The 22,703-nt window shown below is 48.9% G+C and overlaps 1 protein-coding gene across 1 annotated transcript; it reads right to left on the bottom strand.

Annotated features, from left to right (window-relative positions):
• Positions 1–321: 321 nt before the first annotated feature.
• LOC128340069 (cathepsin B-like) lies at positions 322–22,158 on the bottom strand. The gene is made up of 9 exons (XM_053284768.1): positions 22,007–22,158; positions 20,175–20,260; positions 15,482–15,596; positions 14,592–14,710; positions 13,905–13,990; positions 8,455–8,601; positions 6,732–6,848; positions 3,766–3,894; positions 322–800 (listed from the first exon to the last, which is right to left on the bottom strand). The coding sequence occupies exons 1-9, from the start codon at positions 22,130–22,132 to the stop codon at positions 715–717; spliced, it is 1,011 nt and encodes a 336-aa protein (XP_053140743.1). The 5' UTR covers positions 22,133–22,158; the 3' UTR covers positions 322–714.
• Positions 22,159–22,703: the final 545 nt, after the last annotated feature.

Raw genomic sequence — 22,703 nt, 5'->3', positions numbered from 1 at the left:
ACTCTCCAATAGGGATGTGCAAAGGGTTCGAACCGAACCAGGCCAGCTGGTTTTGTGCACACTTCTACTCTCCCAAAGTCATGCAAAATATAAAATCCAGCCAAGTGTTCCATTTCACAGTCCAAGACTCACCCCACTCTTAAATCTGTACCAGTGATTAGTGAATGATCAAGTGGCTTCTGAGATCTGTGTAATTCCTTCCCGATTGCTTACTAGATTACGTCTCTCCTCGAGCATGTGCAAATTACCATTCTGTTCCATCAGGCTTCTCGGAAGAGGCTTCTACTAGCCATTTATTTGATTGATTTGATTTCTATACCACCCTTCTAAAAATGGCTCATTAAAACATCTAGATAGAAAAAAAGATACTCCCATCAGGGGGTATTTTTTTCCCATCAAGACAGAAAAAAGATACCCCCCAACCACCCTATTCAGCAACTCTGCCATTCTGGCTTTTAGGCAAGGAAATCCATGTGTTGGGCATAAGCTAGGAGTCTCACCTGCCAGACACAAAGGCAGCCCGGCTCAAGACAGCAGCTCCATAGAAATTCTGTTTTTCAAAAAGCTCGAATAAAAAGACGCCAATTCTAAAATGTGTCTCAGGAGTGGGGCGTGCAATCCTAGCTCATATCTCCACAGGCATGATTTACTCTTGATTTGCGGTTTGCAGAACAAAGATGGGCTCAGACAGGAAGGACAACTTCACAGCCGGTTCTAGTACTGGCCCGTCCATGGAATTCCAGCGACAACCCACGATTCAATTTCACAGTGATCCTTCCCCCGGAGGATTTTGAAGTAGCCTAAAGTTGAGAGAGCGCGCAAGAGGGAGAATAAAGAGCAAAACTCTGAGATGATTTCCCCACCTTGACTCTAACTGGGAGACATGCAATCAGACAGGTGCCATATGGCTTCTTTTAAATGTTTGCAACAGAACAGACAGCCGTTCACACAATCAAAGACTGTCTTCTATCCAGGCTTGGGAGCTTTATGTGCTCCCAATTTTCAGTTGTCTAGGAGGAAAACCTGGGTAGAAGTTCGACATGGGGCTGCCTTTGAAGAATATTCAGAAACTGCAGCTAGTGCAAAATGCAGCAGCTAGGATTTAATCTAGAGAGCTGCCTGTTGAGCTCATATTACATCCATTCTGAAAGAGCTGCAATGGCTACCAGTTTGTTTCTTGGTCCCATTCAAGGTGTTGGTATTGACTTTTAAGCCCTTAATGGTTTGAGCCCTGGATATCTGAAGGACCGCCTGCTCCCAGGGGTTTCTGCCCATTTGACAAGATCATTGGAGGGGGTTCTGCTCTGTGTGCTGACTAGGAGTGCGCACAGAACCAGCTGGTCCAGTTTGGTTCAAGTTTGAACCGGATTCAAACTGGACCAGACCAGTTTGGTCTGGCACCCCATTGAACCCTAGGTCTAGGAGCAACAAACGGAAGTACTTTTTCACACAACGCGTGATCCACTTGTGGAACTCTCTGCCACAGGATGTGGTGACAGCCAACAACCTGGATGGCTTTAAGAGGGGTTTGGATGACTTCATAGAGGAGAGGTCTATCAATGGCTACTAGTCAGAGGGCTGTGGGCCACCTCCAGCCTCAAGGGCAGGGTGCCTCTGAGTACCTGTTGCAGGGGAGTAATGGGAGGAGAGGGCATGTCCTCAACTCCTGTCTGTGGCTTCCAGCGGCATCTGGTGGGCCACTGTGCGAAACAGGATGCTGGACTAGATGGGCCTTGGGCCTGATCCAGCAGGGCTGATCTTATGTTCTTATGTAACCCTCCCCCAGCTTTGGTCCAGTCCCGGCGGTGGTGGTGGTTTTGTGAGCTTATTTTATTTTAATCCCACCCCAAACCTACCCCCTCTGGGTCACTTATCCAAGGTGGCAAGGTGTATCCGTCTGTCCGTGCTGGTTCCCCCTCCCTCCGCCGACCTCCTCTAGTTCCTAAATCGGCTTCAGCCCATTTTCCAGTGTGGTGGCCATATTGGAGGCCACTGTGCCAGTGCAATGGGTCATGCCAGGCCATGCAGAGACCCATTGCACAGGTGAAATGGTATCCAAAATGGCTGCCGGGCTGGGGGGAAAGGTCCGAAAATGGGCCGAATGGATGATTCTGGAACTAAGGGAGGCTAGCGGGGGGTGGGAGGGGAACCTCTGCAGCCCCCTACCCACCACTGCTTCGGATAACTCCCCTTGGAGATTTGGGGAAACAATTAAAAATTTTTAAAAATTGCAACCCCACCCCGAACTGGCCAGGCAGGGGTTCAGTCCGGGGTCGGACCAAACGGGGTAGTTCAGTTCGACCCTGAACAGTTGAACCAAATCCTAACCCTAACTGCTAAAAAATGCCTTGATCGTGCAATCTGAATGCTTCATGCAAATTGCTCCATTTGCATACCATTAAATTATTACTATTATGAAAAACCCCAACTTCAAGTATACGCTGATGGGATGTGAGCTGTCAATAACTGACCAGGAGAGGGATCTTGGGGTCGTGGTGGACAGCTCATTGGAAGTGTTGACTCAATGTTCGGCAGCTGTGAAAAAGTCCAATTCCATGCCAGGGAAAATCAGGAAGGGGATTGAAAATAAAACTGCTAATATTCTAATGCCCTTATACAAAACTACAGTGTGGCCACACCTGGAGTACGGCATACAATTCTGGTCACCACATCTTAAAAAGGACATTGTTGAACTGGAGAAGGTACAGAAGAGGGCAACCAAGATGATCAGGGGCCTAGAGCACCTTCATTATGAGGCAAGGCTACAACACCTGGGGCTTTTTAGTTTAGAAAAAAGACGACTGCGGGGAGACATGATAGAGGTCTATAAAATCATGCATGGTGTGGAGAAAGTGGATAGAGAGAAATTCTTCTCCCTCTCACATAGGATTCTCAACGTGTGGGTCCCCAGATGTAATTGGACGTCAACTCCCATAATTCCCAGCCAAAGGCCACTGGAGCTGGGGATTATGGGAGTTGAAGTCCAATTACATCTGGGGACCCACACGTTGAGAAACCGTGCACTAGAACCAGGCATCATCCCATGAAATTGATTGCCAGGAAATCTAGGACCAGCAAACGGAAGTACTTTTCCACACAACACATAATCCACTTGTGGAATTCTCTGCCACAAGATGTGGTGACAGTCAACAAGCTGGATGGCTTTAAAAGGGGTTTGGATCACTTCATGGAGGAGAGGTCTATCTTCGGCTACTAGTAGGAGGGCTACAGGCCACCCCCAGCCTCAGAGTCAGGATACCTCTGAGTACCAGTTGCAGGGGAGTAACAGCAGGAGAGAGGGCATGTCCTTAACTCCTGCTGTAGGCTTCCAGCGGCATCTGGTGGGCCACTGTGCAAAACAGGATGCTGGACTAGATGGGCCTTCTTGGGCCTGATCCAGCAGGGCTGTTCTTATGTAAATGCAAAACCCTGCTTAGCAAGAGGGACAATTCATGCTTGCTACCACGAGCAGCTCTCCTCCTGTACAGAAGACTGTGACTATGAATGATGGGAGTTGTATTTCAACATCATCTGAAGGATTCAAGGTTGGAGACCCCTAATTCATGAAAGAATGATGGAAGAAATCTATGGAGGAATTTTTTAGGAGTACAGAAGAGTTCAGCATCTAGGCTTAGGAGCAGAAGTTTGGTCTGGCACTCCAAAGGAAACCTTAGGTGGGATACAGAAGCACGGAGCTGCAGGCACAATACAAGGAACCAATGCCAAGAACCAAGGTGCTTAGAACACATCAGGGTACCTACGTACCATTGTCGCCCCAGTCTGTGTTCCAGGAATTGGCCACTAGCCAGTAAGGCGTGCTGTCCTCCACTCCCCAGCCCAGGATCCGGATTGCGTGGCATTCATGTTGCTTTCCAGAGACATGCTGGTAGACGCCTGCAGAAGAAGGGAGAAGCAGACTTGGAGGGAGTCTTGGAAGGGCATCTAGTCCACCCCCTTGCTCAATGCAGGACATCCAGAGCTGGAGCATCCCCAGTAGGAGACTGGCTAGCCTCTGCGTTGCCACAAATGGGGAAGATGGCACAAGCCCTGTTAGTGTACCCGCCTGATCATAACAGCAATGGGGCTTCCTTAGGAGCACACAGTAGCCATGGGGTACAGTGTTACACCTCTGTAGCACTGTGCATCATGTCAGACAGCACTCCAGGCGAGGTCTGACTAGTGCAGAAAGGAACACTGGGACTTCTCATGAAGGTTTCTTCCTGCTGGTGTAGTGGAAGTCACCCCTCTTGGGTTATCCCCACCGACCTTCTCCAGAAGCCAGGACTTATGCAAATGAAGAAACGTATAATATGCCTGCTTTGGGCGGTTCCTTCCCGCTTAGTGGGATTTCTGGACCTTGGTGTTGGTAGGAACTTGTCCTTTGAGGGGAGGTATAGTAGTTCCATCTTGTAACTCAGAGTGACCATTGATAGGACCCATTGATCCCAGGCATGCCAAAAGTCCATAATGCGTCCGCCCCCCAGTGGTAATTGACCATCAAGACTGCTCCCTTGGTCTGAGGAGAAAAAACTGGGTCTGGGCTGAGAATGGAAGGACTGTCTATCCTGGCATCTAGCAGGGATATGCGAACCGGTTCGAATTCAAACCAGGTTCGAGCTGCAGGTTCGAATTCGAACCGAACCAGGGAGTGGTTCGATTCGAACCGATTTGAACCAGTTCAGACATACAAAAATTGGTAGGATGGTAGCTGGCACCCAGGGGAACCTGCCACCCAAACCCCAAAGCAATCGGACACTTGTATGAATTTTTAATGAATTTTTGAAAATTATTTCTATTTTTTTCTCATAGGGTATAATGGGACTCGAACCAGGCCATTATACCTTATTGTGGAGCACCCAGGGGGCCCAACAGCCACCCAAACCCTGAAGCAATCAGACAGTACTACGATTTTTTATGAATATTTGAAATATTTTCAATTATTTTTCTCATAGAGTATAATGGGACCAGAACCAGTCCATATCCCCTATTGTGGAGCACCTAGGGGCACAAAAGCAGGGTGGGTGGTAGACAGACAGGGGTGCCTACCACCCACAAAACCCCAAGGCAATTGGACACTCCTGATCATTGGTGAGTTGTTAAAGTATTTTTGAATTCCTCATAGGGAATAATTAGGATTGCAGCAAATGTATAGTTTCATGTCGGGGGCAAAGGGGTGGCCTAGAGAAGAGTGTGGTGGGTGGTAGTGCCCAAGGGGGGCAAGAAAGCTACCAGAATTATTTGAAAGGAATTGGGCAAAGGGCTGATTTTTAAGTGATTTTTGAAGTTTGTGTCTTTAAGGTTAGCAAATGAATGTGGATTCATGGTTTGTCATTGAAAATCTTATATGCTACCAAAGAATCTACACTCAGAACACTTCAGAAACAACAAAACCCAGTACCCCGTGGGTTAGCAACCCATGGAGGTGGTTGGCACCCTCGCTCTGGGCCACCTCAGCACCCCCCAAGTGGGGCTGCTGAAACCTCCAATCTTCCCTATGGAGAAAAACTTTAGGGCCACTTGTGGGGTGCTGGGGTGGCCCAGAGTGAGTGGTGGTCTAGTGCAAAGAGGGTGCCAACCACCTCCATGGGTTGCTAACCCACGGGGTACTGGGTTTTGTTGTTTCTGAAGTGTTCTGAGTGTAGATTCTTTGGTAGCATATAAGATTTTCAATGACAAACCATGAATCCATTCTCATCTGCTAACCTTAAAGACACATAAACTTCAAAAATCACTTAAAAATCAGCCCTTTGCCCAATTCCTTTCAAATAATTCTGATAGCTACCTGGCCCCCCTTGGGCACTACCACCCACCACACTCTGCTCTTGGATACCCCTTTCCCCCCCGACGTGAAGCTAATGTTCCTACGAGGCCTACAGCAGAGCCCTGCAACACCTCACCTGAAGTCTCCCTCCAGCCTGAAGTGTGCCCTTTTGAGTACTGTTTTCCAGTCAGTTGCAAATCTGCGTTGACAGTGCCACCACCTAGCCTGCACAAAATGCCATGGGAATCTTGTGCAAATACTTTGCCGATATCAAGATCATTGCATCCTCAGCATTCCCACAATCCAATAAGCACCTAACCTTTTGAAGATCAGCGTGAGATTAGCCCATCTCCATTCTTGTAGCAATATTAACAGTTCTCCAAAACTTCTCAAAGATGGAGCTTCCAGGAGCACGCCAGCAGATTTTTAGTGCCCTAGGGCAGGGCGTTCCTAACCTGCTCCTCCAGATGTTGCTGAACTAAAACTCCCATCATCCCTGACACAATGTAGCTGGGGATGATGGGAGTTGTAGTTGAGCAACGTCTGGAGGACCACAGGTTAGGAACCCCTGTCCTAGGAGGAAATCCATCAGGCCTGAAGACATGACCTCATTTAAGACAGAGGCATTTCCTAGTCAACTCCTCATCTTAAACTGCCATGCCGACTCCTCACCATTCACACGGCTTCGTTTTGGGAAGCGATAGCAGGAAGTAGGAGCTGAACAGAGGACCTTTCACCATCATTACTGATCAGTGGGCCTACCTTGTCCTCCCTTTGTGGTGCTCTAAGCATCCTTCCCCAGTTCCAGATCATTCTGAGATTTAGATTTCACAGTGTTGCCCATTCAGTTCTCCTGGACGACTCACCTGCATTAGTCCGCGGTGACCTTTTTCCCCTTCCGTTTCTCACGTGTGTCTTATTTTCATCTCACCACTAAGCTTTTTGTGCAGCAGCATTTAGATGCACTCACCTGACTTGTACATGAAGAAGTCATCGTAAACAGTAAAACCTCCTTCCACTGGCCCGTTCTTGTAAATCTCTGCCATGATCTCCTCCTCGCTGGTAGGGATGCTATAAGCTTTAAGACCTGCAGTGGGAAGAAAAGCATCCTGGGAGGTTAGCAGGCCACCTTTAACTTTCCCTTCCTATTGCCCCACTGCTTTCCTGCTGTATCCCTCTCTCACCCCTTTGCAGATCAGAATGGAATACAGAGATGTTTCCTTCGGATGCCTTCAAGCTTCTCCTTAACCACAGTCCCTGTGGTTAAAAGGCATGCTCATTTTTAAAGGCTGTTTTTCTGCTGCAAAGGAGCTCCCAGTTTGCCATGCAAGATGTTAGGGGGCATCAACTGCTCTAAGGCATCAGAGGAGACAGCCCAAGGTAGTTGGGGCTCATGAACGTCAACTGCACATTTAGATTTTCCACACCAGGGTGATTTTCAGATTAGACCCTGCAACAGGGTCATGTCGTATCTCGGAAGTGTGCTTCCACACTTCCTGTGTTGTGACATCACAGTCCCTACACGGACAGCAGGGTGCTGTTCACGTTGCCAATACTTTGTTTCAAATTTAATTGCTGCGATATAGAGCTAGGATGTCTTATATCTCAGCTGTTTTTTTTTTTGAGTTGTTAGTTTCCACAAGACTGCTCCCCCTGATGTTTCTGTATTGAATGCGACTTGCCTGAGACATTTTGCTGCTGTTGAGCAGCTAGTCTGGAAAGTGCCCAGAAGTCACAGTTCCTTGCAACAGACTGGCTCATACAAGACAGACTGTTCAGTCACTTAGATTTGATTAAAAATAAAAAGACTGGGAATTTATTCTGAAGCAGTTTCAAGAGCCACGGGTGGAGCCAGGTTAATTTCCTAAACCAGTTCTCCAAACATCATGCAACCACAAAACCCAGGATGTAGTTCCACTTAATGGTCTGGAGAACAACATCTCCCATTGCATCCAATATTAAATAAGTTATGCTAGTGGCGAGTGGTCTTCAAGTGGTGTATGTGAATGTGCCTGTGTAATAACTGGGAGCCCACACTATTATTAATAAAATAATAATAATAATAATAATAATAAACCACTGCATTTGTTATCCACCCCATAACAAGTTGTTCTCTGGGTGGCTCACAACAGAGGATTAAAACATACAATAAAAACATATAACACATTACATCATAATGGGGGGGAGGTAAAAATAAAATACAAAATAACTTAAAAACTCATTTTAAAATGAGTTAAAAATCAGAACAAATCTGAAAACCCAAATTTAAAAAGCCAAATTTAAAAGGCCTGAGCGAACAAAAACCTAGCATCTAAAAGAAGCCAGGCGAACCTCACTGGGGAGGCTATTCCATAAATGCGATGCAACCACCGAAAAGACTCTCTCCCTGGTAGCCCCCTGCCTCACCTCATTTGACAGGGGCACCTGGAGGAGGGCCTCCAAAGAAGATCTTAAAGTATAGGTAGGAACATAGCGGGCAAGACGCTCTCTCAGGTAACCCAATCCCAAGCCATTTAGGGCTTTAAAGGCTAAAACCAGCACTTTGAATCAGGCCTGGAAACGGACTGGAAACACACACTGCCATTCCAAGGTCAGACACAAGACTTTGTAGTTTAAATACCGCCCCTCCCCACCACATTAAGGCTTGCAGGCCTATTGCAAGCTGGAGTATAGGTCCCAAGAGCCTGTATTACCATAGTGTTTGTCTTGTTGATACTCTGGAGAATAGCCGGCTTCACACTGTTGTGTACATTTGGGGGTTTCTTCAAGTTCATCAGGACAGGGGGGGCGGCTTCCATTGGTGTGGTGCTCACAGGGTTTGATGGAATATGGTCTGCAGCCTGGGAGGTAGGAGTCAGAAGGGAAGGGTCAGAATCTGATGCCTTTCAGGAAGAGCACTTTTGTGGGGCATTGTGCACAAAATTGGACCCAGGAAACATTCAATCAGAAAGCATTCAGTCAGAAGCAGCTATGCACATCTACGTCATTTAAAACGATGGCTTTTTAAAAAGACCCTTGAGACACATCTGTTTTCCCAGGCTGTTATTAAAATTGTAATATTTTGTGGTTTTAATTCTGTTTCTACAAGTGTTGTATTTTAAGTTATGAACACTGCCTAAAGATAAATATTTATTCACTGCCCAGTATATGTAGCATATTTATATAATGGCTAAGAATCGTGTTCTCGATACATTTCTGGCTGGGAACAGCAGCATGGGAGATAGGAGAACTGGTCTTGTGGTGGCAAGCATGATGTGTCCCCTTAGGTAAGCAGGGTCTGCCCTGGTTGCATATGAAAGGGAGACTAGAAGTGTGAGCACTGGAAGAGATTCTGCCATCTACTGAGTCAGACCATTGGTCTATCTAGCTCAATATTGTCTTCACAGACTTGCAGCGGGTTCTCCAAGGTTGCAGGCAGGAATCTCTCTCAGCCCTGTCTTGGAGATGCTGCCAGGGAGGGAACTTGGAACCTTCTGCTCTTCCCAGAGTGGCTCCATCCCCTAAGGGGAATATCTTATAGTGCTCACACTTCTAGTCTCCCTTTCATATGCAACCAGGGTGGACCCTGCTTAGCTTAAGGGGACACGTCATGCTTGCTACTACAAGACCAGCTCTCCTCTCCCTGGGTACTGAGAGACTGAGGGATTCGTAGGCTAGGGAGATGGCAGCTCGAATCCACCTAGAAAGGATAACCTTTGATGCTCTGGCACCCATGGAAGGAGGGTGGAAGGATATGAAGACAGAATCTGAGCAACGGAAGGATTTAGTATGTTTTATGGAGGTGCAGAGTGCGCTACCAAGATAAAATGTGTGCTGCACTTTCTCTGGGGTGAGAGGGGGAAGGACGGCAGAACTATATCCTGTGATCTGTGGAACACTGAGTTAACCTTTGGAAAGAAGGTAGGGTTGAGCTTCAGGACGATGGAGTCCAGCTGGAAGATGCAGAGTTCCTTATGGATGGAGGGGGCCTCCGAGTTCTGAAACCCTGCGTGCGGAGTTATGAACATAAGAACAGCCCTGCTCAATCAGGCCCAAGGCAGCCCATCTAGTTCAGCATCCGGTTTCACACAGTGGCCCATGCTACCATATGCCGCTGGAAGCCTACAGCCAGGAGTTGAGGACATGCCCTCTCTCCTGCTGTTGCTCCCCTGCAACTGGTACTCAGAAGCATCCTGCCTTTGAGGCTGGAGGTGGCCTATAGCCCCTGACTAGTAGCTGTTGATAGACCTCTCCTCCATGAAATTACCCAAACCCCTCTGAAAGCCATGCAGGTTGTTGGCTGTCACCACATCTTGTGGCAGAGAATTCCACAAGCTGATTATGTGTTGTGTAAAAAATACCTCCGTTTGCTGGTCCTAGATTTCCTGGCAATCAATTTCATGGGATGACCCCTGGTTCTAGTGCTTTGTGAGAGGGAGAAGAATTTCTCTCGATCCACTTTTTCCACACCATGCATAATTTTATAGACCTCCGTCATGTCTCCCCACAGTTGAGATTGTGACTAGGAAGATGAAGAGGATTGCCACTAGAAAGATGACCTTATATGAAAGGAGATTCGGGGGAACAAAGCAGAGGAGTTTGAAGGTGGCCTTAGTTTGAAGGATAGAGAACCTTCTTAATGTTCCATGAGGGAAATCTGTGGATGGGAGGAGGCGTGATGTTAGCCATGCCACTGAGGAAGAGACATATGTGATGATCTAGGGCAGAGGAACCGGGAGGGGTGGAGAACTAATGTCAGCTCAGAGATTTGTCTCTCTAGGATGCTAGGTTGCAGTCCAATGTCAAGACTGGATTGGAGAAAGGTGAAGACCTCTTGTACAGCTGAAGATAGAAAATGAAGGTGTTGCATTCGGGCCCACTGAGAAAATGCGGACCAGGTGGTCTGGTAAATTCTGTTGGTAGAAGGGCAATGAAAGGCCAGGATAGTGTTTTGGACATCTGTAGAGTACCCTTTGCTGGCTAAGGATGAGCACTCAGCCTCCAGGCACAGAGTTGGAGCCATTCTGGGTCTGGATAGAGGACAGGCCCCTGGGAGAGAATGACTGGCTGTGGCGGAGGTGGGCAGATGCCAGGGAGGTAGAGTAGACAGAAAGATGAGATTGGAGAACTGTGGTCTCCTGGGCCAATGAGGGGTAATCGGGTTGGAATCAGCTTGTTCCTTCTGCATTTTCTGAAGGACCTTCCTGATGATGGCCAGAGTGAGGAAGGTCTGGGGGCCACAGGACTAACATAGCATCTGTGGTTTCCGCCAGTGGGGAAAAGAACCTGGGGTGATGGCAACTGTGAGGTTCTGCAAAGAGGTCCATTACAGGTGGGCATAGGTCACCTTGAGGAAGACTTTGGAGTGGAGAGACCATTCGGCAGAATTGATCTGCTGATGTCTGAGCCAGTTGGCCTGATGATTAGTGGTGCAGCTGAGGTTTTCCACTTTGATGGATTGTAGGTGTTTCTCCACCCAGGTGAACAGGTGGCCCAATTCCCTCATCAGGGAGAAGGATTTCCTTCCTCCCTGGTTGTTGACTTGGGACTTCACTCTGTGATGTTGTCCATGTGGTTGAGCACATGGCATCCTTGGACAAGCTGTAAGAAGTGTAGTATGGCCAGTCTCACAGCTTGAAGTTCCAGCCAGTTGATATTGTGCTACCCCTTGCTGATGGTCCATTGGCCTTGGGCATAGTGATTGTGGCAGTGTGTTCCCCAACTGGAGAGGCTGCTGTTGGTGGTGATAGTGGTCTGAGAGAACTTCTCCAGGAGAAGACCCTTGAGCATTGCTGGGGACACCCACCATCGAAGGGACAGGCAGATTTCTCATGGGAGGGGGAGGGTTTTGTGTGCATGTGCCATAATGAGGTCGTGGAAAAGATGTAGATGCCACTGGAGGGAGGGAGATTGCATGCAATGACAGAGTCTAGGACCTGCACCAGGAGGGAGCATAAGGTCTGTAGAGCCTGTTTTCAGGAGAGGGAAAAATCAGGAGAGACAGTTTGTCCCTGTGGTCACAGAGAAGAGAGACGGTGGCTCAGGCAGTGTTGAACAGCGCTCCAAGATGTTGAAGGGACTGTGGTGGGGGCAGGTGGCTCTTTTGTAGGTTCACGAGGAAACCCTGGGAACTGAGGATCTGGAGGGTTCTCTGCACTTCCTCTCTGGCCTGTGAGAGGGATGGGGAGCAGTTCAGACAGTCATCCAAAAAGGGAGGAACATGTATGCCCTGCAGGCACATGTGGGCAATGAGTCCCAGCATGGTTTTTGTAAAGACCCGAAGGGCGGAAAAGAAGCAGAAAGGCATGGCTCTATATTGAAAATGGTGGTGGTTGTAGCAGAACTAGAGCAATCTCCAGTGGGCTGAGAGAATGGGCATGTGGAGACACCTCTGACAAATCTATAGAGGTCAGGTAATTACATGATTTAACTGCTTCCTTGATTGTCTGGAGGGACTCCATGTAGAAGGACTCCTTGTGTACAAAGCAGTTTAACCGCTTGAGGTCCAGGTCTCCCCCGCTTGGGACCCAAAAGCAAGATGGAGTAGACACTTGACCTGAGCATAATTCTGCTGACGGCATGGGTTCTATTGCTTGAATTTGTTGAAGGTAGAGCATAGCCTGATTCATCTGAAGCTATTTGTCCAGATTCTTGCATGTCAGTGAGATCATGAAGTGGGTTGGGGGAGGTGAGGAGCGGTGAATGGTACTAGAGTACCCTAGGAAATAGTTTCGAGAGCCACTGTTCCCTCTAACAGGGATTCCCAGATGTTGTTCACTACAACTCCCAGCATCCCCTGCTGCAATGGCCTTTGGCTGGGGATTATGGGCATAGTAGTCAACGTCATCTGGGAATCCCTGTTAGAGGGAACACTGTCAAGGACCCATTGGTCAGAGGTGGTGTACCAGGCTTGGGTGACGTGAAGGAGCCTGCTTCCAACTGGGATGGATAAATTGCTTGCAGTTGGGCTGGTTGGAGGAGGTAGGGAATGGCTTGGATTGGGTCCTGGCTGGTCCCTTGAATCGCTTTTGCCATTGGCCACGCCAGGCTGGTTTGAAAGGGAGGCATGGTTGTCCCTGTACTGTGGGGCTGACACAGTGTAGGCAGGGGCGTGGTATCAGTGCCGGTTGGAGAACTGATGCCTGAGGCTCCTTCAAGGCCTGCTAGTTCTGGTGGCAAGCAGCAGGTTGGCTGCCATTGGCAGATGGCCTGCAGTAGGAGCCGCTTACTCAGCTGAGCCCCGAGCGGTTTTGGCTTCTTCATTTTGGTCTTGGATGGGGGCTCCAGCAAGTGTCTGGCCTTTTGCTTAACCTTGGAGTGCCCCTGTTTAGCCCGGTTGGGAGCAGCCCTATTGGCAGGAGAGAGGGAGGACGCGCCCGTCCTGCCTGGTGACATGGAGCGAGGGCGTTGAGACCCTGAAGGGGTTTGTTTAAGTGGTGGTCTGCCCGTGCCCTCAGAATGGGGACCCTCCAAGAAGGACCCCCCTGCCCACCATCATGTATCCCGTATGGGAGATTTCCATAGAGAAAGCGAGAGGGCCAAAACACAGGAGCCCAGAAACAAAGAAAGTAAAGAAAGCCAATGACCAAACTGAAAAACTACAAACATGGCTGGAATTTTAGTAAACGCCATTTAGAAATGACTCCCTTCTCACCGTAGGAGGAAATCTGGACTGAAATTTCAAAGGAGCAGGAGCCCTAGTCACACAATATCTCTGGAAGAAAGACAGGGCTGGAACCTGAATTGTGGCACCACCTAGCTACCACCTGCCTTCATTGACACTCAGTCCTGTCTCTCAGAGCATGTTGGACTCACAACTCATGGCATAAGATGACCTCTTACTCTGTGGGGGGGTGGGGAACCCCTCTGGGCAAAAGTGACTTCCACATAACTTTCTTATGCCACCCAGCGGGAGGTTTGCTGCTCTATCAGGCTTTGGTGGAAATGGACTAGGCACCAATCCAAGATCACTGATTTCATCTATATCTGCTGCTATCGCCATTTTATTGTATTATACACTTCCCCTCTGTGTATCGTCGTCTTGCTTTTCAACCACTCCGGAGTGCTTTTTAGCAGAAGTGAAACACTTAACACCAATAATTCAGAGAAAGGTGAAAGAGTGCTGTGCAGGCGGGCATTCACACTCCAGCCAATGACTACTCACCCACATGAGAGCCATAAAGCCCACCAGTTACCACACCCTTGTCGACCCAGAACTTCCATGCTTTTGAAATAGAGCCTCGTTTGCACCTGTAGTAAAAACAATTATAAGCAACTTGACTTTGTTTAGAATCCTGCCTTTCACCCCCAAAGGAAATGTTCTACAGAATTTGGAGGAAGCAACACAGGACGTGGCTTTATACCAAGCCAGCAAGGGGGTCCATTTAACCAGCGCTGCTCAACTTCAGCCTTCCTGCAGATGTTGGCCTACAACTCCCATAATTACTGGCCACTGTGGCTGAGGATTATGGGAGTTGTAGTTCAAACACAGCTGGCGGGGGGCTCAGTTGAGCAGGCTCGATTTAATCCCATATTGCCCAACTGGCAGCAGCCTCCCAGGGGTGTCTCCAAGTGGTGGTGTGCATCACCCCACTCCTCCAGAAGGCTGGAGGGCCACATTGACAGCACAGAGCCCTTGATGTGGTCAGAAATTGCCACTTGTCTCATTTCTAAAGCAGTTACCAAGTCACTTAAAGAGTTCTGTCCACAAAGAAGTTATAAATCCTTCCTCAGCCACTCCAAGATTCTTAATGTGTGTGGGTGGTCATCAGACTCCCTTAAGCGGATTTCCTCAACAGTTTCACCCCATTCAGGAGCCCAGGCTGCTCTTCTGTAGGGTCTGGTTACTCACCCCATCCCATACTCTAAGCCACCGCAGGATAGCAGGTCTTCCGCTGAGATCTCCACGCTCACCTTGCCATGGGTGTGGATACAAATCCGGTCTGATATCGCTTCCGCGGCAGCTAAAGCCTACAGAACCACCCTGAAATTAAGTTCTTGCTTCACCCCTAAGACATATCTATTCCGCCTTTTCAAACAGGGATGGGCAAACTTGGCCCAAAATTGTGCTGGGGATGATGGGAGTTGTAGTTCAACAGCTGGAGGGCCAAGTAAGCCCCCCCCATTTTCATGAGTCTGCATACAACACATACAGTGATGTGAAACTACAACATTTAATCAGAAGAGCTTACAGCAAGCCCATTAAAGTTTTCCTTATTTGGTGATCAGTAGCTGCCAATTCCACATGCCAGGTTTCTCAAACCTGGGTTTTCAGAAGACTGTGTTGGGGCTACCAACACCCCCAGTCACAAAGGCCAATGACATCTGGGGACCATGGTTGAGAAGGCCAGAACAGGGTCAGCAACCTAGCAGCATTCAGCTTCAGGTTTGGTTTTCAGGGGCTGCATGCTGGAAATTGGGGGCAGGAACAATCTGATCATTATGTCTTACCAGCACGTGACTCCCAAGTAAATAAAGACTTGGCCCTCCACTTCTCAGTGGTTGCTGACCTCTGCACCAGTGCATACTGACTGCATGAATAAATAAACAGTATGCATAATGAGGCTGTTCTTCATGATGGCCATGAGGCTTAAACCAAAGCAAGAGCAATACTTGATGAGGTTGCATCAGAGACAGTATTTACAAACAGCCTCTGTCAGGTCGGATTCACCACTTCCCACCTCCAACATTCATCTTCAGACTCCCCACTTCCTACAGCTCATCTTCAGAAGATCATCATACCCAGCAGGAGCCACAAGAACCCTGGTCTCGGATTTGGCTGATCGTTGGGCAGTTGGGCCACTGCTTCCGCGAGTCGAAGCTGTCTGGTAGATCCAGGTCACCTGCGAACTCAACCCTTTTGAGTTTCAAGCGAGGGGAGATAGATACACACAAAAGCAGATTCAGGTTAAGTGCATTCTTGCTTCTCTACAGCCCCTTGCACAAACACACCCGTTTAGCAGCCACACCAAGACAAGGTGATATTCTCCTGTATCTACACCCTTGTTGAAGCATCCCTCCGCTTCGTGAAGAAAGGCCGGAAGATGACAGATTTCTTGGTGCTTGCCCATCACTCCATAATCTACTTCCCCAGGAAACTCACCAGGGTGCTTTCCAGACTAGCCTCTCAAAAGTGGCAAAATGCTCTGTTCAGGGAAATCAGCATTCAAAATGTAAAACCTGAAGGGGGAGCAGTCTCGCAAAAACTATCAACCCGAAAAAACAAGACCTTTTTTACGCCAAATAAATGATGTTGTACCACTACGTTGCAGCAATTAAATTTGAAACACAGCATCCAACATATGAACGGCACCCTGGCGCTTTTGTCGGGACTGCAGTGTCACAACACAGGAAGTGCGGAAGCACCCTTCGGAGATGTGTCATGTCTCCGTTGCAGGGTCTAGTCTGGAAAGCACCCAGGCTTGCTCTATGCAGTTTTAGAAAGATGGGCAAGCATGACCCCAGCAATCTTAAAGCACACTTTGACCAGGCTCTAGGACAGTAGCTCCCAAACCTTTCCTTTATGAGGACCATTGCATTGTCAAATACTTTTGCGGACCACCATCATGCAAGCAAGCCACTTAAACGTTTTTAACATAGTCTTTGGCTGCTAGAGATCAAACACATACATCAGGGGGTGTCAAAGGCACAGCTATTTCTATAATCATGCTCATTGTACTGGTCATGGTCCCTGCAGTAGGCCTACCAGTGGGATCATATCATCAGCACTACTTCATCTCAATCTTCCCCTACCTACCCCGCATGGAGCACAGGTTGGGCACCACTACTCTTGGACTCCAAGAAGCCCCAGAATTAAGAAGCCGGCCTGCCCTCTGCTCCATGGGCTAGACTCAGGCCGTAGGGAGCTTGGCGGGAGCCAGGGGACAAAGTCCAACTAGCGGTTCCCCTGCCCCTTTGGTGTGCGTGTGAAGTACAAGCACACCCCAAGCCATGCTCTCTGCTAGCGTTATCAACAGTCCCGCATTATGGGGGACATCCTGCATTTTAGAGGGGAAGTGCTTGTCATGTTGTCCCACTTTTTTCCCCACCACTTAAAATTATTATTATTAACTTCTAAAGTTAAAAGGCGCAGGCGCAGAAGCCTAAAATCAGCCCGTCTCCCTCGTTTGGAGGAAGGTGGGGCAGTCTTTCGCCTGCTGCCTCCTCTCCTCCACAGACTCCATCCCTCGCTTCCTTGGCGGCGGTGGCTGCTGCGAAGCTCCTCCGCCTCTAGGTGGCCACACCCCAGCCCCCTCCCGCCCTGTCCCCGGCCCAAATTGAGCCATTGCCATGTTAAGAACCCTTCTCTGCACCTGACGTCAGACGCAAAGGGGCAGGGCCGTGTGCTCCCTTCCAGCGATTCCAGCAACAGTTGATAGGGGGCGAAGGGGGCTGGGGGTGTGGCCACCTAGAGGCGTGGCTTATCGGTGTGGTTTTGCCCCACCCCCTTGCATCTGATGTTAAATTCCGGGGAGGAGCCAATCCCCAGTGGGGCTTATCCCTCCCTCCCCAGCCAGCATCTGGCTGGAGAAGGGCATTCCTCAGGCTCCCAGCCGATGTGTGATTCGCTTGCTGGCGGCATACAGGAGGGGGCAAGGGGAGCCCTGGCCAAGGGGGGGGCCTGGGGCCAATTGTCACCCCTTGCTCAATAGTTGCTACGTCCCTGGCTAGCCTCATTGCCAACACGCTACTCCAATCCATGCGGGGTGGGGGGAGAAGCGTGGACTCCCTCCTTTCCTTGCTCCCTCCTCTTCCTGGTCATGCTCAGGTGGCTGAGACAATAAATGGACATATGTGACCAGGAGCTGGGGACTCCCCATCTTGCTGGCTCACTCCTCCTCTCCAGGTCATGTCCATCTCTCACCTGACTCAGGCAGTACATTTCACTTTTCATGTGGCATGGTGAGCAGCCACCTGGGAATCATCAAGCCTTTGGTTCAAGTTAGGGATGTGCACGAACCAAGGTTCATGCACTGGTTCGGACAAGGTCCGAATCAGTTCAGCACCAGGCGGAGGGGGGAGTGGCAAGAGGGATCTTAGAGAGGAGGAGACCAGGCACTTACCTACTTTCTGCCGCTGCATGCAACTTCATGCTGTGGCGGTGCTTGTCCCAAGAACCCACACGCGGCACCAGCACATACATGGTGTCTGCGCATGCATGGGATTTAAAGATCCCGCTCGCCACTCCCCTCCCCATGGAGCCAAAACACTTCGGACCTTGTCCAATGTGCAGCTCCCTAGTTCAAGTACTGTCCTGAGTTTTTAGCTAAATCAATCTACTCCAGTTATGACTTGCTTATTCTGCCCTTCCTCCAAGAAGCAGAAGGTGGCACACACACCAGTTTCCCCTTCTTCACAACCCCCCTGTGAAGTAGCTTAGGCTGATTCAGCCAGGTTTTATGGCTGAGTGGGGATTCGAACCCGGGCCTTCCCAGTCTCTTTTCAGCACTCCAGACACAATGCCACACTCACTCTCCACTTGCAGTTGCTGAATCTAGTAGCCATAACCAGCTGCACTTAGTGGCTGATGTTTCCCTGTGTTCTGGGAAATGGCGACCCACATGAGCAGTTTACAGGCAGTCAAGTCGAGTTGCTGGAAAAAAACTATTTTTTTGAAGCCAGCTAGAACAGCAATAATCTGTGTTTTGCCATGGAGACAGCAGTTACACTCATATCGCAGGCACCTACAGGATAGTGCCTGTGATATCACTGCCTGCCACACACATACACACACACCACAGTCTGAGAGCCTAGTCATTTGAAAAAAACAAGAAACCAATTTCCTGCAGTTGTGTGGTTTGTGTAACCTCCGCTATTATTACCCGTATTATTGTTAGTTTATGGTGTGGATTAACTAAAGAGGCTCCCTGAATTTGGCAACTAAAGAGTGCAGTGATCTCCCTAGGGTTGCCAACTGTCCCTCATTACACAGGATGTCCCTCATTTCAGGGTTGAAATGTTGGTCCCTCTAGGGACAGCATTTGTCCCTCATTTATTCAATAGTATATGATTCAATTACATATCCATCAATGAGACTCAGGCTCTTGATCACCACTGCATACACCTCCGGGGGCCCCCAGCCAGCCACGCCGCCAACTTGGGTCCTTCATTCTGGAACTTGTGTCCCTCATTCTGGCAATGAAATGTTGGCAACCCTAGGTCTCCCCTCCTCTTTCTTAATTGGTAGTGGAGTATGCTGAGAAGGTCCTTGGAGTCTTCTGGAGGTTTCAAGTCCAGCAGAAGCAGAGAGCTCCTGAGCTGAGAGGGAGAAACGTTCATTTGAAACCCTCTGGTTGATGAACTTGCTTCCTTATTGTACTTCCTCCTCAATCAAGTTGTGTACCACTTTGAGACTCTGGACAAGCCCAATCAGCTCCTTGTCTGTTTTCTTTGTTTCATCTGCACATGCACGAGACCTCTCGTAGGAGTGGTATGAACTGTGCAAAAGTGCTACTGGGACAAATTTCTGAAAAAAAAAGAGACTGGCAGGTGTGTGTGTGTGTGTGTGTGTGTGTTTGGTTTGGTTTTCTTTACCAAGCCACTTTGTGGAAGAGAAACTATCATAGCCCTATGATATCATTGTATGTGTGTTCTGTGATTTGTACCATTTTGTAAACAGGTATGCTAAGCTTATCTTTATGTGTGCTTAACTCATTCACATGTACAAAGAAACTTTAAATGCTTATACAAATCCTTATGCTTTATAAATGCTTATAAATGGGTCTGGCATTAGAATTTTTTTCCTTTCCTGCCACCACTGATGGAAATACACTGTCTCAGGAAATACAGAGACTTGAACCCCAAATCCCCATTTCTTGAGTAAGAAGAGCAGCCGCGGAGCAAGGCGGCCCAGCTAGCCATGCCACCGCGTCTGACATCAGACATGCGGCGTGGCCTCCCTCCCAAACGGGGCCCCGTGGCCCCATTTGGAAGGCAGATTAGCCTGCACTGCATTGGGCAGCATGGGCCGGAGTGACTCTCCCTTCCTTTAAAGGCAAGGAGAGCCGTTCCGGCCACGCTGCCAACTCAGTGCGGGCCAATCTCCCTCCCAAATGGGGCCACACGGCTCTGTTTGGGAGGAAGACTGGCTCCTCTGCATTGGCAGCGAGGCCCGGAGTGGCGATCCCTGCCTTTAAGGGCAGGGAGTGAAATAACGCCCCACACATCTGATGTCAGATGTGGGGGGGGGGTGTCGGGGCCGCGAGGCACAGCCCCTGATTGGTGGCAGCTCGGGTTCTTGGAACCCATTCGCCCAATGGTGGCTCCACTCCTGAAGATGAGTTATATTTGCCCGCCCTCATATCAGGTTGTAAACTCATTGTCTCCAGCAACTTTAAGTACTGATTAAGAAGCTCGCCTGAGATCAAGAAGCCACTGTTGAGGGCCCAGACCACACCACACACATGCAGCAAACACAGAAGCAGAAAGACCTCACCTTGGTGGCAGTTTGGGGCCATGTGGGTATGTGCCAGACAGCTTTTTCACGTAACTGATGTCTGCATTGTTGAAGTTGAAGCCAGCCTTTGAGAAAGGAAGAGGCCATCTTTAAGCACCCTTAGAATGCCCAAAGTCTCAAAGTCCTACAATAACACTAAGGATCTCTATTGCCCTTATTTCCAGGCAGACAGGGGACAGAGCTGGAGCTCAAAGAGAGGGCATCTGTTGTGCATGCAAGAGGTCCCAGGTTCAATTCTTGACATCTCCAGGTAGGGCAGGGGAAAAGCTCCTGCTAGAAGCCTTGGAGAGCCGCTGCTGGTAATTGTAGACAATACTGAGCTACATGGACCAAGGGTTTTACTCGGTACAAGGCAGCTTGCTATGGAGCTTAAGGGGTCCAAACCAGTGTTCCCTCTAACAGGGATTCCCCAATGTTGTTGACTACAACTCCCAGAATCCCCAGGCAAAGGCCATTGCAGCTGGGGGATTCTGGGAGTTGTAGTCAACAACATCAGGGAATCCCTGTTAGAGGGAACACTGGTCCAAACCATCATCAGGAATGGACAAGTAGCACCTAGCTGGCTAAAGTGGTCTCTCCTCTCCCTAAAGATAAGCTCTGCATGGAGGAGCACCAGGAGGATAGCCTACACAGTTCAGAGATCGTCACAAGTGGAGCTTTGGCAGGGCAAGTGCAGGGTGGCTGCCAGAGGTCCCCAGCCAAACCATTTGGAGCCCCCCTCGGACCTTGGAGGACCGGACCAGGTCCCCAAGGTCCGGGGTTTAGTGCGCCTCTGAGCTTTTCACATGGGGCTTTTGAAGCCCTCTAATTTGCATCTCCTCTGGAATGGAGGGGATGCATTCACATATCAGCTAGATTTAGCCTGAAGTCCCTGCGAGTTATTGGGGAATAGTCCATACACAAATATCTGGGGTGAAATAAATCCACTATTTGCATTGGTTTTTTGGGACGACTTTGAGTTCACAGTAAAGCCTCCTCGTAAACTCATGGTAAAACCTGCTGTGCATAAAAGTCGGTGGTTAGAAAAGGTGGGCCTTTAAAGCTAGTAGAGAAGGCAAGCCTTATATATTGGTTGGGAGTGCATTCCAGAAAGTTTTCCTATACCATGCTTGAGGGAATGCTTTTTAAAAAATATAAAATCTGAGTATTTTCTCCTCAGAAAATTTTTCTGTTCAGGTTTTCCTGGCTACAGTGATCCACCGGTACAAATGGATAAAATTGACCGATCTATATTGTAAAGAAAACCCCACCATATTGCTTTCCTGTGCTGTATATCAAAATTGTTCAAGCAGCCAAGTAGCAAAACTGGAATATTTGATTAGGGTTAGGGGGGAAATCAGCACTTCAGCACAGCGCTCAAAGGCTAGCTAGGGAAGGGAAGGCCGGGGGAAGGTGGGGAACGGGGAAAGATGTGTGTAAAATACAAAATGTCAAAAAACACTTAAATGTTTTTTTAAAGGCACTTGGTGTGATTTAAATGCCGTGCTGAAACAAATGCAAGATTTTTGTGTATGTTTTAACTTGTTTTATGTTGTTGTTAACTGCCCAGAGACGATGGTTTGGGGCAGTGTACAAAATGGACAGAATGAATGAATGAATGAATGAATGAATGAATAAAGTTAGACACTGAAAGGAGCCCACAGAAAAATATAGCGGCGGAATGCTTTCAAGCGGGTGTGGGTGTGTAGTTAATATTGGGCCAGGGCAAACTCCCCAGGCCAGAAATGGGGCATATGCCAGCTCATGCATCCGGTGGGCAGTCAGCCTGTTTCTCTGCCAAACGCCCCCCCCCCGCCCCGCAATCTACTGACCTTCCAGGTAGTGTTGAGCTTGTTGACGTAGTTCACCAAGTCATGAGAAAGCGGAGGGAAGATGGGGACGGTGCGGGCGCTCACCAGAGCTGCCAGGAGACCCAGCACTGCCAGGGACTGCCACATTTTGGAGAGCAGGCCCAAGAGGAGACCTGAGGAGGAGGAGGAGGAGAAGGGAGACTCGTCGTCACACAGTCAGACCAATAAGGAACGCGATGTCCTTCTGTGTCCAACGACTTTTTGCTTGTAGAATCAATACGATTGTTACACTGCAGTTGAGCTAACACCGCACCTAACTCCACTTTCAGGTTAGGAACACAGGAAGCTGCCGTCTACCGAGCCAGACCCTTGGTCCATCTAGCTCAATACTGCCTACTCTGACCGGCAGCAACTTTCCAAAGTTTCAGGCAGGAGCATCTCCCAGCCCTACCTGGAGATGTTGCCAGGGATTGAACCTGGGGCCTTCTGCATGCAAAGGAGGTCCTCTACCACTGAGGGGATAGGGCCACAGCTAAAGGAAACAGAGCGGCACTCCCATGAAGTCTCCCATCCAAATGCAAGCCAGTTGTAAACTGCCCAGAGATGTACATTTTGGGCAGTATAAAACATGTTGAATAAATAAAACCAGGGCAGACCCTGCTTAGCAAAGGAGACAGTTCATGCTTGCGGCCACAAGACCAGCTCTCCTCCTTTTAGG

This window comes from Hemicordylus capensis, chromosome 1 (genome assembly GCF_027244095.1).
Source record: "Hemicordylus capensis ecotype Gifberg chromosome 1, rHemCap1.1.pri, whole genome shotgun sequence".
Lineage (NCBI taxonomy): Eukaryota > Metazoa > Chordata > Lepidosauria > Squamata > Cordylidae > Hemicordylus > Hemicordylus capensis.
Note: the sequence above shows the minus strand (reverse complement) of the source record. Positions and strands in the feature narration are given on the sequence as shown.